At 44.4% G+C, this 17,869-nt stretch overlaps 2 protein-coding genes across 2 annotated transcripts in view; one reads left to right on the top strand and one right to left on the bottom strand.

Annotated features, from left to right (window-relative positions):
* Window positions 1–17: 17 nt before the first annotated feature.
* Window positions 18–12,503, bottom strand: HEMK2 (HemK methyltransferase 2, ETF1 glutamine and histone H4 lysine). Its single transcript, XM_081003560.1, has 6 exons — window positions 12,128–12,503; window positions 5,557–5,643; window positions 4,339–4,429; window positions 3,242–3,325; window positions 2,607–2,748; window positions 18–590 (listed from the first exon to the last, which is right to left on the bottom strand). Exons 1-6 carry the CDS (start codon window positions 12,256–12,258, stop codon window positions 484–486), a joined length of 642 nt encoding a protein of 213 aa, XP_080859686.1. The 5' UTR covers window positions 12,259–12,503; the 3' UTR covers window positions 18–483.
* The window catches only part of LOC308476127 (uncharacterized protein), a 500,109-nt gene continuing 490,358 nt past the window's right edge, over window positions 8,119–17,869 (top strand). Inside the window, exon 1 of the mRNA XM_081003550.1 lies at window positions 8,119–9,374. Within this exon, the coding sequence (XP_080859676.1) occupies window positions 8,254–9,374 (1,121 nt within the window). The 5' untranslated portion in view covers window positions 8,119–8,253. The remainder of the gene's footprint in view (window positions 9,375–17,869) is intronic.

The raw sequence follows: 17,869 nt of genomic DNA, 5'->3' as shown, positions 1-17,869 counted from the left end.
CAACAGGCACAGTTGGATTTAGCTGTGAAATGCTAATTTTAGCTTTATTTACAAATAAAAATCTTAAGTTGTTTGATCAGGGTATCATACAAATTGTATATGGCTTTTATATTAATTATTATTTATTATTACTATATATATTAAAAGCAAGGCATTCTGACATCTCTGGCAAAAACTGATGGTATGTAAAGCCTCAGCTTCTGTGCTTTGGTTAATTCCATTTCCAGAGACTAGAACACCACCAGTGCAATGCTGTGCATACTAGGGGTGCCATATTTTGAAGAGCAAAAAAGAGGACATGGAGCCCCCTCGCCTTCCATGCCGTACGTGCACACCATACCCTCCAAAATTTCTGTTCAAGAAATTCAGTCCTGATCAAAAGAACTTCTGTCTTCATTGTGAGAAAAAATTAATACAGGATCAAGTATTATTGTCTTTTGTGCAACCTTTATTCCAGAGTAGTTTTTGTTTAACAGGTAGTCTTCAGGACTTGCAAAATTTAAGTACCGAGAGATTTTCTCTTCCTGCTTGTCTGGAAAGTACTCTGGTGCCTTTTAAGCCACATTTTCGCAATATTTTGATAATTTCATCTGCAATTACAAATGAGAAATCACAGCTCAGTTTAAAGCAACAGATGGGTCCTAGCCTTCTATCAGCCAAAATTATCTTCAAATTTCTTTCAGCATTAATTTTGCAAAAAAACAAAAACAAAAAACAAAAAAAACCATACACAAACACAATCCACCCAGCTAGATTTCCTGCCTATTGGCAAAGAGAAAAACCTGTAGAAAGCTGATACTAGATTACCAGCACTGCTGTGAGAACAGATATCGAACAAAACTAAGCAAGGTTCTTAACTCCTTATTCCTGACCAGTGTAAGGCTCACTTGCGTGTCATTTCCAAGGTTCTCTCATTTTAAGAGTTACACACTTGGCTATTAACAAAAGGAATAATAATTATTCACTGCCAACCTAGTCTCAGTTTGGCTCTCAACCGAAAAATCTGTTCCTTTGCTACTCCATGATTCACATTTACTTAACATTCAATTATAACAGCCTCTGACTCGCCTGTATGCCACCTGTAAATAGATGTAGAAACTCTGGGCAAAAATGGATCACTAATCCATTCTACAGCAAGCATTACATGACTAAGCAGTAATAGGCACGTGATGAGTCACAAGGAAGTGTTGCAGCCCCTAACACAGGCATCCCCAAACTTGGCCCTCCATATGTTTTAGGACTACAACTCCCATCATCCCTAGCTAACAGGACCAGTGGTCAGGGATGGTGGGAGCTGCAGTCCCAAAGCAGCTGGAGGGCTGAGTTTGGGGATGCCTGCCTTAACAGAAACATTGCTGTTTACAGCTACAGCTTGAAACAGATTAATCTGTTTGGAGCTCAGAGTGCAACTGGGGTGGGCGACTTTTTGGAACCAGAAATGGAAATTGTATGACCCTTTTTTCTTCCCTTCCTGTCGCCTTGTGTCGCCTTTACCATATGGTGTTAAAGGATTTAGGTTGGGGGCTAGCTAGCCCTAAACTCAAGTGTCCTATGCATTGATGGAAGCAAGGAAGGTTTTGGAAGAATGGGAAAGAGTACGTGTGACCTTTTTATTTCTCTTCCTGAAAAATCTTGGTAAAGTGCAAAAAAGGAAGCATAACCTCATGGCACAGGTCCCTCTGGTGACCCGAATCCTCCAGAATACCTACTGCAAGATGTTAGGGGAGGCATGTGGCCTTCCAGTTCTTGGTCTCCAACAGTCCCAGCTAGGATGGTCAATGGTCAGGAATTCTGGGAGGTGGAAGACCAACAACTAAAGAGCCACAGGTCCGCCTTGCCTATGTTAAAGCCCCAAGCAGGTTTTTTTCTTTCCTTCCCCCACTGTTGCCCTCAACATTCTTTAGACATATTTGGGACTTAATTTTTTTAGTTTTAATTTACATATTTCTGCATACCAAAGGAGCCCCCCCAATATGTAAAAGTGTCTACCTTATTTTTGGGTAGTCCCATTTAGCATCCAAGCCTGAGACTAAATGGCTTTTAGAGGAAATAAGATGGTCATTCTAGCCCCCTGCAGGTGAAGAAAGTTCATGTGATGAAAGGGAAGTTGTATCCTCAATGTTCTGTGCTGGGACAGCCTCAGAATCCACACATTGAGTGTGGATCTATGCATGAGATATACTTTTGCAGCCATCCACATTAAATGCATAAGCATCAGGGGGTAAGGCTGGCCCAGCACAGAACACCTGGGATGGGGTCCCACTTTCCTTTCATCATATGGAATTCATTCATGTCAATAAGGTATGAAGGGGAATTCTGTGTTCTCCGCAAGGGCTTTCACCAGCAGTAGCTGAATACTAGACAGATCATACAAGATGTATACAGCTCATATAAGGCATCATAAGAGTGGCTGAATCCATTTTGGCATAAAATTGTCTCCAATACTCATTCAAATGAATTACAAAATTATTCTAAAGCATGCCTCTCTCTGAAAAGATTTAATGCAAAAAGTAAAGACTAGCCAAACTGTTTTTAGGATATTTGCCAAGTGTTTCAGTGTAAACTCCTTAAGTTTAAGGGGGAGGGAGAACAGAAGTATTGCTAACCTGGATCATTTTCTTTAATTGCAACTAAGTAAAATAATCCTCTAGCTGAAAGCAAGTCTGACACCAGTGGAAAGAGCCTGTCCATAACTTCTCTGCCATTTTTACCTCCAGCCCATGCTGCCTCTATTCCATGACTGTGAATCTAGAATAAATGAAAAAGGAAAATTGCACTTTGATATACCATGCAGCATTTTAGACAAAATAAAAACAAGATGACCTTTGCAATGAGTGAAGTCAAACACATTTGAATTCAATCAATTATGTAAGTCACATATACTTGTTTAGCTTTTTAACCAATTTTTTAAAGCAAGATGGCCTTACTGTCTATTATTACTGAAGAATCATCAGGATATGAAGTCTGCAAACCTAAGCAGAGCTCCATTCAACACAAAGGTGACTGAGATAAGATCAGGCTGCAAGTATCCAGAAAATGCATGTGCAAATTTATTAATAGTAGTAATAATGGAAGACAGAAATACTAGACAAGATTAGCAAGTTAATAGTGAAAACAGATTTACGAAATGCTGCAGTTGAATTGAAATTTTCAGACAAGTGAAATTCAACATATTCAGTGGGTAACAACTGCTACCCAACTGCAACAGGTTGATAAACTATTTTCTCAAATGCATACATACCTCAGCAGAAGGGGTTACTACATAAGGTGGGTTAAATAGCAGTACATCCACTTTCCCATGCAATCGTGGCAACAATGCTGTTACCTAGACATAAGTTGACGTAAAATAAATTAACACAACTTTTATTCTCCAACAAACTGCTCCAAGCCTGCTTGTGTAAAATACGATTTAGTAAAGAATTTGGGGCAGGGGCAGGGGGGAAGTTACAGCTATTCCAGTTTGCTTCAACTTTAGCACATGACCTTCAGTTAGGTCACAGAAGACTGACATCTTATTAAAAGACTTGTTATCAATCTAAAAGCTGTCTCATTGCCTTTATGCTCCAAAAAAAGGTCAAAACCAAAAAAACAATGTTGCTTTCAATTAACTCACCAAATTACTGGATGAGGATAGTTTTGCTACAATTATTTTCCAAAGGAAGTGAAAAAAGTACCTCTGTATTAAAAGGATTACCATATTTTTCGCCCTATAGGGCGCACTGGCCCATAGGACGCACCTCGGGGTTTTTTTTTGGGGGGGGGAATGAATAAAAAAAAATTATTTCCCCCGCGGCTGGGGCAGGGGAAGCCCGAGCTTTCCCTGACCCCAGCCCACAGAACAGGCTGCTGCCCGCAAGCCTTGCGAGCCCGCGGGAACTCCCCCCGGGCTCGCAAGGCTTGCGGATAGCTTCCTGAAGCCTGGAGAGAGAGGGGTCGGTGCGCACCGAGGCCTCTCGCTCTCCAAGCTTCAGCGAAAGCCTGCATTTGCCCCATAGAACGCACACACATTTCCCCTTCATTTTTGGAGGGGAAAAAGTGCGTCCTATAGGGCAAAAAATACGGTAACATTTTATAAATTGATCTGATTTAATATTTGTGTTCTGCTTTTCAAACAACAATGTTGAGATGGAAGTAGCTCACAATAATAACAGTACCATTAAAATTTACAAACATAAGTCACTAGTAAACAAACAATAGCATATAAATACCGCAAAAAAGCTAATTCATTGAACAATATAAACTCAAAGTGCTATATCAGCACATCACAGTGAAGTGTTTGGTATTATGAAGGTATGCAGTATTATCTATCAAAAGGATGAGTTATAATTTGAATCTCACCAGATCGGTAATTATGGGCTGAATGTCAACATTATTATGTATGGCTGTTTCCACAGTGCACAGACCTGCCAGAGGGTTGATATCGGTACATCTATAAGCAAATGAGCCGTATTTCAGTTAAAACAAGCAATGTTTTGTCAACCAAGGTAACATTAAATATCATTTAGATAAGGTGATATTAAAACTGTCACAATGTGATACAAATAAATACCCACAGGTCGCAGTTCCTTATAATAGTATTCTCTTGTAGTTGGCAACAATTCAGATACCATGTTAGGCATAACAATTCAAATATCCCTATCTGCTCTGACTGCAGGGATTTTTGCGCCACCCAAGCTTTGAAAGAAAGAATACTGGTAACTTTTATTAAACCAAGATTAACCATGGACTTCCATGCAACATACTGGCTCAGTTCAGAGACCATAAAAACTATGGTGAATGAAGTTTATGATTTGGCACAGCATGTAAACATCTCCAGGCACGGCTGCACCAGAAATACAGAAATAAGTCTTTGAAGCCAAGTCCTGGAAGGATGGAATACTAAAGCAGATAAAAAGGTCTAAAGCATAGTTTGCTTCTAATGCATTTGGAAACTCAATGGTTTAGGTTCTAAAATACTGTTAAAATGAACCATGATTTGGTAGGAGCCAGTGTGGTGTAGTGGTTAGGAGTGGTAATCTGGGGAACCGGGTTTGTGTCTCCGCTCCTCCACATGCAGCTGCTGGGTGACCTTGGGCCAGTCACACTTCTTTGAAGTCTCTCAGCCCCACTCACCTCACAGAGTGTTTGTTGTGGGGGAAGAAGGGAAAGGAGAATGTTAGCTGCTTTGAGACTCCTTAAAGGGAGTGAAAGGCGGGATATCAAATCCAAACTCTTCTTCTTCTTCTATGATATCTGAACCAAGTAATTAGCTGCATAGAGTTGGGATATGTATAGTATTAGCTTCAACCTGTGCATCTTTCACCCAACTGGTCTACTGTAGGAAGGATCCACTGGCATCAAATATACATTCCCATGACTTTAATTACACTTCACATATTTATGCCCAAAGGTTTTTTAAAAAACCACTATAGTATACAACTTAATTAAAAGGCCACTGAAGTGCAATTCATGGTAATATTTTTGTGATCTAGGGGTGTGGGGTACATTTAAGGAATCATATGCACCCTGCCTTTACTTATCCTACAATACAATTTAAAATAACATATAAATACTTACAAGTATAACGCTTTGGGTCCAGCAATTGAAGCCAAAAATGTTGAAACTACTCCAGATCCAGATCCTACTTCAAGGCAGATCTCAATGCTAAACATTTTAGACATAAAAATAAGGGTGCAATGAGATTAACGAGGGCTGTGCCGCTATAAACTATTCAGACAGTGACTACATATCTTAAAAATATCTGAATAGAGACAATGTATTTTTCTGCAGAAAAAAATAAGAGATTAATATTATCCACTGTAAGCTTTACTTTAAATGGAATGACTATACCCACTAAGAAGCTTAAGTTCTATTTTTATAAATTAATAAGCTTGATTTTTAAAGAGATTAAATTCATTTTCCATGTAGTTTTCAACTTCTGATTTTTTAAACTAGTAAATCCTATTTGAAATGCACTTATCCAGTCTAATGATGGCCTTTCAAAACAATCTGTAAGCCTAAGTTCTTTATATATTTTCCATCTGTAAATGCCAGTACGTATTCTAGTTTTGCCTCAAAACTAGTGGGTCATCCTGCAGATGAATGTTTGCTCTAGACACACTTAAGCACAGTTAACTGTCATAACTATAGGACAAGTATATCCTAGATATCAAGCTGGACTACAGCCATAGTTCTAACAGAGCATATTTTGTATATATAAGGCTCCTTGAAACAGCAGCAATGCTCTTGAGGCTCAGGGGTCCTTGGTGGCACAGAGTGCCTTCCATCAGCTTCAGCTGGTGACCCAGCTGCTCCCCTATCTGGACACATATAGCCTAACTTCTACCATCTATCCTTTGGTAACTTCTAGGTTAGATTACTGCAATGTGTTATATGTGGGGCTGCCTCTGAAGAGTGTTTGGAAACTTCAGTTGGTGCAGAATTCAGAGGCCAGGTTGCTCACAAGGGCAAAACAGTTTGAGCAGTATTAGAAACAGAGATATGAAAGTTAGGGGATGAATGGCACCTTAAACTTAGGTTATGGGCGCAACAATGGAATGTCCAGGTGCACTTTTTATAACAAGAATACAAAGCTGAAAATAAGAACTGCAGATAAAATCTTATATTCATTTTTCACATGGTCTAGTCCTCTTCTGAAGACTGCAAAAAACAACAACAACAACAACAACAACGCCATGCTTCCCCTGCCCACCGCCCTAATATTCTTAAGAGGGTCTCTTTTCCAGTATTCAGAAAGTGGCTGGAAGTTTTAATCTGAAATCTTAGGCGCAGTACTGTGCCCAGAGCTCAGAAACTACTCATGCAAATGAAATTCCTTGCCGCAAAACGTGCCTAGAACAATGGGAGTTTTGAATGCTGGGTTTGAGCATATGATGCCAATTCTGGCCTGACTGCAGGGCCTGCTCCCTTCCAGGGCCTTTTCCAACTGGCCCAGGGGGCGTGGCCAAGGCCCTCTCTCCCAGCTATAAAGAGACTCCTGCTGCGGGGAGGCCTCGGACCATCGGCTGGGTGCGGACTGCAGGGCCTGCTCCTTTCCAGGGCCTTCTCCAACTGGCCCAGGGGGCGTGGCCCAGGCCCTTATTTGGAACAAACTTTTGGGGAAGCTGGGAAGTGTTCTGCAATTGCTTCCCTGTTCCAAGTGGTTAATGTGTTTTAAAATGTCCTCAAGCAGTCGGTGGCAATTTAAATTTGTATTTCTTTTTTTCCTTTGTTGAGGGTGGGTGGGTGGGATGGATATTTGGTTGGGGATTAATTTTAGTATAATTGTTCTGTTTTTGTTTTCTGTTGTTTTATTGGTTCTGTATAGTTTGTGTTTTGTTTTTAAGGGGCGGGATCAGGGCTGCCTGGGAGTGGGGCCCCAGCCAACATGATGGCTGGGACAAGTTCCACGGGGGGGAAGCACTGGGACATCCGATCTTGGTGATCATGGGCAGGAGGAGGAGTTACGCTAAGACCAGACCATGTCATTACCGAGGAGGCAGGTTTAGTCGTTGTTTGAAGACTATCCCTGCCTCCGGGTCTGGCCTTGACCAGATGGATACTGGAATCAACAGGGGAAACCCACATGACCTGAAGGTGTTGCTGTGTAATGCCAGGAAAATGATGAATAAAACCACTGCCATCCACGACTTGATTGTGGATGGAGGATTTGACCTGGCATGTGTGACAGAGACCTGGTTGGAGGAAGCAGATGGGCCTGTCCTTGCTGCTGCTTGCCCACCAGGTTTCTCTTACGCACAGCAACCCAGGTCATGTGGGCGGGGAGGGGAGGTTGCAGTGATTTTTAGGAAGTCATTAGTTTGCATCAGGCGTCCTACTGGGAAGACCCAGTTTTCTGAGTGCATGTTCTGGAAGTTGGGCAATAGGGGCAGTACAGGATTCCTTTTGGTGTACCGACCTCCCCGCTGCACCAAGGATTCCCTGTCCGAGCTGCTTCAGGTCGTGGCGGATGTTCTCCTGGAGACACCTAGTTTGGTTGTCCTAGGGGATTTTAACATCCACGCCGACACGACCTTACAAGGGGCCGCTCGGGACTTCGTGGAAAGCATGGCCTCCATGGGGCTGTCCCTGAATAAGTTGAGCCCAACTCATAGTCATGGACATGCCTTAGACCTGGTATTCACCTCTAGTGGCGTGGGTGATCTGACACTAAGTAAAAGTGAAACAAAAGAAGTGCCATGGTCAGATCACTTCCTGGTGCAACTGGACTTCTCCGCGACCCTTCCCCTCTGCAGGGAGGTGGGACCAATTCGGATGGTCCGCCCCCGCCACTTAATGGATCCAAATGGTTTCCAGAGAGTGGTAGGGGATGCTTTATCCCATGTTGATGGCCTTTCAGCTGATTCCCTGGTGGCCCGCTGGAATGCGGAGTTAACCAGGGCTATCGACTGTCTGGCTCTGAAGCGCCCTCTCCGATTGCATGGAGCCCGGACAGCCCCGTGGTTTTCTTCGGAGCTGAGGGCGATGAAACAATCGCTGAGACGGCTAGAGCGTCGGTGGCAGAAAACTCACTCCGAATCTGACCGGACACAGGTTAGAGCTCAACGTCAAGCCTACCAAGTGGCGATAGCGATGGCGAAGAAGACTTTCTTCACCGCCTCTATTGCATCTGCAGAAAATAGTAGCAGGAGACTCTTTCAGGTGGTCCGCAATTTAACGGAACCACCTTTACCACCGGGGCCTTGTAAAGACCCCAAGATCTCCTGCAACGATTTTGCAAAGTTTTTTGCAGATAAAATCACTCATATTCGGAAGGAGCTAGACACCACCGTGGGAGCAGGGCTGGGGCGGGAGAGTGCTAGAGCCCTGTCTGGTCAAGTTGCATGGAATCAATTTCAATCCGTTACCCCCGAGGATGTGGACAGGCTGTTTGGACACGTGAAACCAACCACCTGTCTCCTTGATCCTTGCCCATCCTGGCTAATAAAAGCAAGCCGGGAAGGGCTGGGCGATGGGCTCTGTGGGGTGGTGAATGCTTCCCTCTGTGAGGGAACATTCCCAGATCCGCTGAAAGAGGCGGTCATTAAACCGCTTCTTAAAAAACCATCTTTAGACCCGGCCAGTATGGCCAACTATCGCCCAGTCTCAAATCTTCCATTCTTGGGCACGGTGATTGAGCGTGTGGTTGCTGAACAACTCCAGGCACGCCTGGAGGATGCGGACCATTTGGATCCCTTCCAATCAGGGTTCAGGCCTCATCATGGGACTGAAACTGCCTTGGTCGCACTGGTTGATGATCTCCGGCGAGCTAGGGACAAAGGTGAGAGTTGTTTCCTAGTTCTGCTGGATCTCTCAGTGGCCTTTGATACAATCGACCATAACATCCTTCTGGACCGTCTAGAGGGGTTGGGAGCTGGGGGCACTGTTATACAGTGGTTTCGCTCCTTCCTCCTGGGTCATGTTCAGAAAGTGGTGGGGGGGGATGAGTGTTCAGACCCTTGGGCCCTCACTTGTGGGGTGCCTCAGGGTTCCGTCCTCTCCCCCATGCTTTTTAACATCTATATGAAGCCGCTGGGAGAGATCATCAGGGGGTTTGGACTGGGTGTCCATCAATATGCAGATGATACCCAGCTCTACCTCTCAAATCAGAACCAGTGAAGGCGGTGAAGATCCTGTGTGAGTGCCTGGAGGCGGTTGGAGGATGGATGGCGGCTAATGGATTGAAGTTGAATCCTGACAAGACAGAAGTACTGTTTTTGGGGGACAGGGGGCGGGCTGGTGTGGCGGACTCCCTGGTCCTGAATAGGGTAACTGTGCCCCTGAAGGACCAGGTGCGTAACCTGGGAGTCATTTTGGACTCACAGCTGTCCATGGAGGCGCAGGTCAATTCTGTATCCAGGGCAGCTGTCTACCAACTCCACCTGGTACGCAGGCTGAGACCCTACCTGCCCGCGGACTGTCTCGCCAGAGTGGTGCATGCTCTAGTTATCTCCCGCTTGGACTACTGCACTGCGCTCTACGTGGGGCTACGTTTGAAGGTGACTCGGAAACTACAGCTAATCCAGAATGCGGCAGCTAGACTGGTGACTGGGGGCAGCCGCCGAGACCACATAACACCGGTCTTGAAAGACCTACATTGGCTCCCAGTACGTTTCCGAGCACAATTCAAAGTGCTGGTGTTGACCTTTAAAGCCCTAAACGGCCTTGGCCCAGTATACCTGAAGGAGCGTCTCCACCCCCATCGTTCTGCCCGGACGCTGAGGTCCAGCGCCGAGGGCCTTCTGGCAGTTCCCTCATTGCGAGAAGCAAAGCTACAGGGAACCAGGCAGAGGGCCTTTTCGGTAGTGGCGCCCGCCCTGTGGAACGCCCTCCCATCAGATGTCAAAACGATAAACAACTACCTGACATTCAGAAGACATCTTAAGGCAGCCCTGTTCAGGGAAGTTTTTAATGTATGATATTTTAGTGTTTTTGGTTTCTATGGAAGCCGCCCAGAGTGGCTGGGGAAACGCAGCCAGATGGGCGGGGTACAAATAATAAATTATTATTATTATTATTATTATTATTATTATCATGACTGCACTAGTTTCCAGGCCCAGTTCAAAGTGCTGGTTTTGGCCTTAAATGGCTCAGGATCCCAATACCTGAGGACCACATTTCCCCATTATGAATCCCCCCCAGACCCTGCAATCACCATCTGAGGCCCTTCTTCCTCCACAAGAGGTCTAGAGGGTAGCAATATGAGAACGAGCCTTTTCTGCAATGGCTCCCCGCTCATGGAATGCTATCCTGGGAGCCTCCCCTGGCACCTTCATTACATATATTTAGGCACCAGGCAAAATATTTATCTACTGCCAATTCTTTGACTAATTAAACTACCTAATATCTTTTAAACTGTGTGGGGAAGTTATTGTTTTTGTTTGTTACTATGTTATGCATTTTTGTATTTTAATATTCCAAACCACCTTGTGGACCTCAGATGAAGAATGCTATACAAATTTAATAAATAAATAAAAATATTTTTTTTCCAGTGGGACTTTCTGGTGCATTGTGGCATGTTGATTAGTGGGAGGGCTGCCATTTAAACTTTCTGCTTCAGGCACCACAACAGGCCAGAGCCCTGGTTTGGTTTTTTTTTTTTTGATACATTTCTTTCACACCCTTCCTCCAAGGAGCTCAGGTTGTACTATTCTCACAACTCTGAGAGAAAAAATTAGCTGAAGCTTGCAAATCCTACTAATAAACATGTGCAGGTTCCCAAAGATGAGATTGCAACTGCCTTGCTCCTCGTGGTGGGAAGCATATCCTGATCCTATCTGTCCAGCTTCAAGATTGTGCCAGCTGTGTGAGAAAAAAAGAAAGGGTGAATGTTGTCCTGTTTCTTGTAAGTTGCCTTGAGAATGTGTGATCCAAGGGTGGGGAATAAATCTTTAAAAACAACCAACTCATCTGCCACTGCATGCACCCGGATGATGCCTGTGGTTCCATATACATTTGTTGTGTGCACATTACTTTACACATGAACCTTAAAAAAGCGTGTTGAGTGCTTTTATGGAATCTGCTTTTTTCATGCCATGGTGGAGGAATGGGTATTGTGATCTGGGTTCAATGCCCTCCTTACCATCATTAGGCTAAGGTTACCAGACGTCCCCGTTTCCTGGGGACAGTTCCCAGATTTACAAATCAGTCCCCTGACAAAATCCATCTATTTAGGAGGAAGTTGAAAAGTGTCCCCGGATTCATTGAAACAAATCTGGTAACCTTACATTAGGCACACACACACATTTCTTTTCTTTGTTTTCAGACTTCAAAGAACTCCAAATGCATGGAGATACACTTTTAGTTTAACTGGGCGCAATTTGAGGTTTGAGTGGGTTCGGTTTGATGTTTAGCTCTGCTATAGTGGTCTGCACTTTCGCCGTAGGTCTACGCCGCTGTCTTAAACGTCCTCGGAACATAACCCACCTGCAGCACCTTCAATATAAATTCAAGCGAAGTCAACGAGTTCAGTTTTGCCAAGAGGCCAGAGCTGCGAGACCTGAGCCGCGCCACCAGCACGCGAGGTGAAGGCTCCTGACAGGAACGGCCGTACAAATGACCGGCACCGCCGCCGTTTGCGTGCGCGCGCATCCTCTCTCCCCCCCCCCGCGTCCTTCCCCCGCCTCCCTCCTGCCATTGGCTCCCTCACCTGCCGCTCCTCAGCTCCTCCGCGTCCCTCTCCAGAGCGTCCAGCAGCAGGAAAGTGTCTTCGGCGGGCTCGTAAACCTCGCTGAAGCGGCCCTGCGGCCCCACGTGCCGGTGCCACGGAGTGGGAATCATCGTGGGGCACCGCCAAGGGTTAAACAAACGGCGTCCCGCCAAAGAAGATGAGAGTAACGGCCGGTGAGGCGGGGGGACGGGACTGCGCAGCCGCAAAAAAAAGTCCCGGATGTAAACACATCCCTTCGTCGGAGGTGGAGGATATTTAGAGTCTTGTAGAGAGGCACAGAAAGACCAAAGAAAAAGCTGTCGGCTGCCCGATGAGCATAGATTTCTTGCCGTAGAAGGGCTGCTTTGCTGAGTAGGAACTTCCGGTGCGTTGTCTGCTGGGAAGAGACCCTCTGGGAAGGAAGTCTGTGGTCCGGATTCATAAACAACTCGCACTGAGCCCAAATTCCGGGTTCAGTGTGAACGTTCCAGGGCAGAAGTGAAGGGTGCTCGGAGCGGGAACCAGCAGAGAAATCCAGATTTTTAGCGTGGCTTTGGTCAGCGGGGTGCCATACTCTCCCAAACAAGGCAGCAGCAAAGACAGGCGGTCACGATCTTTTAATTTTAGAGAGGGGGTTGTATTTATGTTTCGGCATCTAACTATAGGGAAGCATAGGGAGATAGCCGACGAAATCATTCATTTTTCCCCAACACCTTCCAGCTAAGATTTCACTTCATGCGTCTGATAAAGTGGGCTTAAATCTACAGAAGCTTATGATAAATTTTACTCTTTCAGTTTTGATAGTGCTTAGGGTGTTTAACTAGGACCTAGGATCCCTGGGTTCAATTTTCCACTTGGATGTGAAGCTCACCAGGTGACTCTCAATCTAAACTACCTCAGAGTTGTTGTGGGGATTAACTGGGGAGGGGGAGAACAATGTATGCTATATTGAATTTCTTGGATAAAATATGCATATGAATGCAATAAATAAATAAAATAAGGTACCACAAGACTGATTTTTCTGTAAAAGTGGAGTGCTCCTGTATGCAACGCACTGATTGCCTTCATTCCCTTCTGCCTGCCCTGTGCCCCCTTTGTTAGCCTCCCCCCACCCCAGGCCATCCTGAGACATTTTGCTATCTGAGCCAAAAGACAAGTTGGTGCCCCAATCCCATTCTTGTGGGTGGAGTAGCAGTTGATTCTTCAGTACAAGCACAGGGTACCTCTTCAGCTGCACCTAGGGCAACAAGCTAGTTGAGAGTACAGGACAGATCACGAGGCACACATAACTGCCCTACGACAAAGTGCAATAGTGGAGTGGGGGCATTCAGGAGGAACAGCTGGGAGCTGCATGGATGTGTGCTTCTGTGAGCGGAACTAGTTAGTTAAATCCAGCCCGTGGACTACCATACCACCCTCTTTGTGGGGAAGAGGTAGAGGAGGAAAGTACATTTCTGCCTGTAACCTACTAGGTGATTTTTCCAGGTCAAACTATTCAGGTGTCAACACAGGTTGCAACTCAGCTGTACACACTTCAACCAATTTTGCTGGTGTAGCCCAGATGGTCTATGTGAGCCTACCCACATTCAGTGTTATTTTTCTAGAAAAAGTGGTGCCAGAACTTGGCACAAACTCCTCCTTTGTTCTTTTATAATGGCAATGGCGTCCACCTGAGAGGTACCGAAAAAGCACTGCCCACATTTAACCCAGAGTTCTACATGTTGAACTATGCCTTCCTTTATTTGAGTTGTACCTCATGGGATCTGCCCTACACACAGATAATGCCTATGTAGTTGTGTGGTTTTTTGCCTACACCCAGGCTGGGGAACGTGTTGTCCTCCAGATTTTGGACTCCCCACATCCATCAGCTGTAGTAGGCATAGCCAATATTCAAATATTATGTAAATTGTGGTCCAGCAACATCTGGAGGGCTGCAAGTGTCCCACCACTGAATACACTGAAACAGGCAAGCCTGTTTTTTCTGGCATTAGAAGCAGCAGCTCTTACAAAGAAATGTACAGCAGCCATTTTATGCTTTTGCCTTTCCATTTTTCATTCTCTCACTTTTTTGAGAAGTGTACAGTTATTTCAAAGCATGGTAATGAATGGGAGTCTCTTCCAATCCCTCTTCAAAACCCTTTTTGTGTGAAGCCTTTGACATGGTCCTAGGTCCTATTGTAGCTAAGCATAATTACACATTATTTTCATTATTATCCCTGTTTCCATTTCCATCACCCTCCTCTATTGTCTCCCTGTATCTGATTATTGATTGCAGATCCTTCAGATAGGGACCTGTCCTATTGTACTCTGTAAAGCACTATGCACATTTATGTATTTACAAGCAACCTCATGCTCCATAGTTTGGGAATTCTAACAAATAAAATCAGTGCAGTTTTCAAAGGTACAGTCTGCCATCTTGATTCAAAATGGCACCCATTTGTATCCAAACATAAATAAAAACCTACCCCTTGATCTCGGGAACCATAATGCAAAATTTGGTTCCTGTATCTTAAGAGGTATCCACATGCATAATGAACAATTTTTCAAAATACATACCGTATTTTTCGCTCTATAAGACGCACCAGACCACAAGACGCACCTAGTTTTTGGAGGAGGAAAACAAGAAAAAAAATATTCTGAATCTCAGAAGCCAGAACAGCAAGAGGGATCGCTGTGCAGTGAAAGCAGCAATCTCTCTTGCTGTTCTGGCTTCTGGGATAGCTGCGCAGCCTGCATTCGCTCCATAAGACGCACACACATTTCCCCTTACTTTTTAGGAGGGAAAAAGTGAGTCTTATAGAGCAAAAAATACGGTAATTGATTTTAAAGCATGTTACCCCAGCTTCAGCTAAAAGACTGCTAGAGCAACTTATACAAGGTCAATTCAAACAAGTAAATCCCTGGCCCACAGCTTGCAATTTGAAAGAAAACAAAAGGTATGAAGAAGGGAGATTGCAAACTCTGGCACAAACTCTTCAAGTTACATAGTAGGTCTTCTAATGAGCAGATGGAAGGAAAACAGTTCAGGAAGATGAGCCAAAGGGTGTTGATAAAAAGAGATGATGGAATGCCCCTGCTTATCACCTTGCTTTCTGTTGCAGCCATGTGATAGCCTTTGGAGGGAGGTAGAGCCAGATAAAGTGGCCCTGCTTTCCACCTTTCCCTCAGCCAGGTGACACTTAATGGAGGGAGGAGGAACCTGATAGTGTGGTCCTGTTTCCTATCACCCCCTCTGCTTCAGCCTAATAAAATTGCTGCTGATGGTGCTATATACGTAACAACAAATAAATGAATAGATTATGCAACATCCACAAGATACACTTTCAGAATGTACACAGAACAGACTGTTTCTTGTAACACCATAACAACCAATGCTGCCGAATAACTTGGTGGGCCAATATAATGTTGTTGCCAAGGCTGAAGATCAAGTCCAATTCTTCAGTTTGCTTTTGGGTGGCCAGGAAAAATTAGTTTCAGCAAAGGCTCATGCATGCTGATTTAAAATGAATCCAGGTCTGCTACAAAGAACATTGGAAAATTGCAGCGGCCAAGAACAGACTTGTATTTGTGAAGTTTTATAGGCTTGTGATTTTGCATGAAGCCTGAGGTCTTGTGCTAGGCACTAAAAATACTCAATTAGAAGATTATGACTAATAGAATAGGATAGTTCTGCTTGCACGAGACAAAAGTAATATACAGCAATATTTAGCTCTTTCAATAGTACAATGTCAAGCTGTGCTGGGTAGATGGAATAACAGTTGTACAACGTATTCCTATGCTTGTCTACTCAGAAGTACTGTGTTTAATGTGCATTCCCCCAATAAGTGTGCAGCGTCAAACACATGTTCTTTATAGTACTTGTGCATAAAGTAGTGCATATCTTCTGTGACAGGTGCATATACTTGATTTCTTTTGAAGTGGATTCTGGGATCTGATGGAACCTTAAGGTACTTTCAGCCCAAATTGTTTAGGGTTTTGTAAATTAACACACAGACTTTGAACCTAGCCTGGTAGCGATTTGATAACCAATACATATTGCCAGCAGTCTGCTACTGTGAGAGAGTAGCTGCTGCATTCTGCACCAGCGGCATCTTTTAGACCAGACACAATCGCAGTCCCACATAAAGTGTGTTACCATAATTGTGTTTTGAGGCTACCAATACATGTATGGACCATGCCACCCTAAACCAGGAATAGTCGCAGCTGGCATACCAGCCAAAGTTGCTAGAAGGCCACAAGTCACTTGGAGCCTCTAATGACAAAGATCGATCAAAGAATATCTATAAACCTGCTCCTTCAGAAGGAGTGCAGCCCCATCCCAAACAGGCAACTAATCTATCTCCCAGATATGGAACCATCTACCCATGAGGCCTCTGCCTTTCTAGGATATCAGCCCAGCTTACTGGCTCACATCCAGTCCACCACTGCATTCAGACAGTGGTCCAGGGCTTCCACAGCTTTTCCTAACTCAGATGTAATGGAGAAATACAGCTGGGTATAATCAGAATATTGATGGTTCTTCATTCCAAAATTCCTAATGATTGTTCCCAACAGTGCCCTCTGGCACTCCATAGTGTAAACACCAGAGGGCTGAGGAGCACTCTCCCAGAGTTACTCTCTGGACATGGCCCTATAGGTAGGAATGGAGCCACTGCAGCACAATGCCACCACTAACGATGCCATTGATGCCCAGCCTGCAGTTTTGCCGCAGAAGTATACAATGGCCAATGGTATCATAAGCCACTGAAAGCTTGAGAAGAAGGAGCAGGGTTGCACTCCTCCTGTCCTCTCTACAAAGGGCAACCAAACCCAGGCTGGCATGGATTCAGATAACACTGGGCAACAATTTTTAACATTTGAATGTTGTCTAGATTTCTACAACTGATTTAGGGTATTTTTGCACTGCTGAAGCAGGAAATGGCATCCGTTTCTCTCCATCAGGTCAGGTTTTTGTGTTATGTTGATTTGAAAAAAATCAGATCTTGTGACAAAATCGATTACATTTTTGTGGCATTATCAGCTGATTTTTGTCAACACATATCATCCTAAATATGTTTTTAAGACAAAAAAATGTTTTTCCAAAAACATATATTGATTACCTGATAGAAACATCAATTACTGTAAACTGAATGGTGGGCATTGATAAAGGTAAGTACACGTAAATTGCATGTTGCTTCACCATTTTTCAAACTTCAGGGCTTGAACTTCCGTTTCTTGGAACTCCTGGAATGCTCAGCGGCAGGGAGGTCTCTCTTCAGAGTCCAACAGTAGTCAGCCATCATGACTGCGTCCCAGTGACCCTGATACCTGGTCTCCATCTCTTTCATGTCCTGATGGAATCTCTCCCCCTGCTCGTCACTCATTGAACCCAGGTTCTCAGGAAACCGGTCCATATGTGAAAATAGGTAGTGCATCTTGACGCTCATGTTGCAGCCCAGGTTTCTGAAAGCAGTCAGCATGTTGTTGACAAGTTCTGTGTAGTTTCTGGCCTTATTGTTGCCAAGAAAGTTCTTCCCTACCAGAACACATGCCTTCCACGCTTCCAGTTCCACTTCGTTCATTGAGTTTCCGAACTCTGGATCTCTGATGAGCTGACGGATCTGAGGACCGTCAAAGATGCCAGCTTTCAACTTCTCCATGGTCAATCCTGGAAAAGCCTGGCACAAGTAAGTAAAGCAGTCACCATCCTTGTCCAGAGCCTTGGTGAACTGCTTGATTAAGCCGAGCTTGATGTGCAGCGGT

Source organism: Podarcis pityusensis (genome assembly GCF_964106645.2).
Source record: "Podarcis pityusensis genome assembly, chromosome: 4".
NCBI classification, from domain to species: domain Eukaryota; kingdom Metazoa; phylum Chordata; class Lepidosauria; order Squamata; family Lacertidae; genus Podarcis; species Podarcis pityusensis.
Note: the sequence above shows the minus strand (reverse complement) of the source record. Positions and strands in the feature narration are given on the sequence as shown.

Excerpts from the sequence above, each read along its gene's own strand:
- HEMK2 (XM_081003560.1), bottom strand. The coding sequence starts at position 12,258 with ATGATTCCCACTCCGTGGCACCGGCACGTGGGGCCGCAGGGCCGCTTC. Across the intron at positions 5,644-12,127 it reads GAGGAGCTGAGGAGCGGCAG|CATTGAGATCTGCCTTGAAG; the intron begins GTGAGGGAGCCA and ends TAAAATGTTTAG. Across the intron at positions 2,749-3,241 it reads TAGTAACCCCTTCTGCTGAG|ATTCACAGTCATGGAATAGA; the intron begins GTATGTATGCAT and ends CATTTATTCTAG.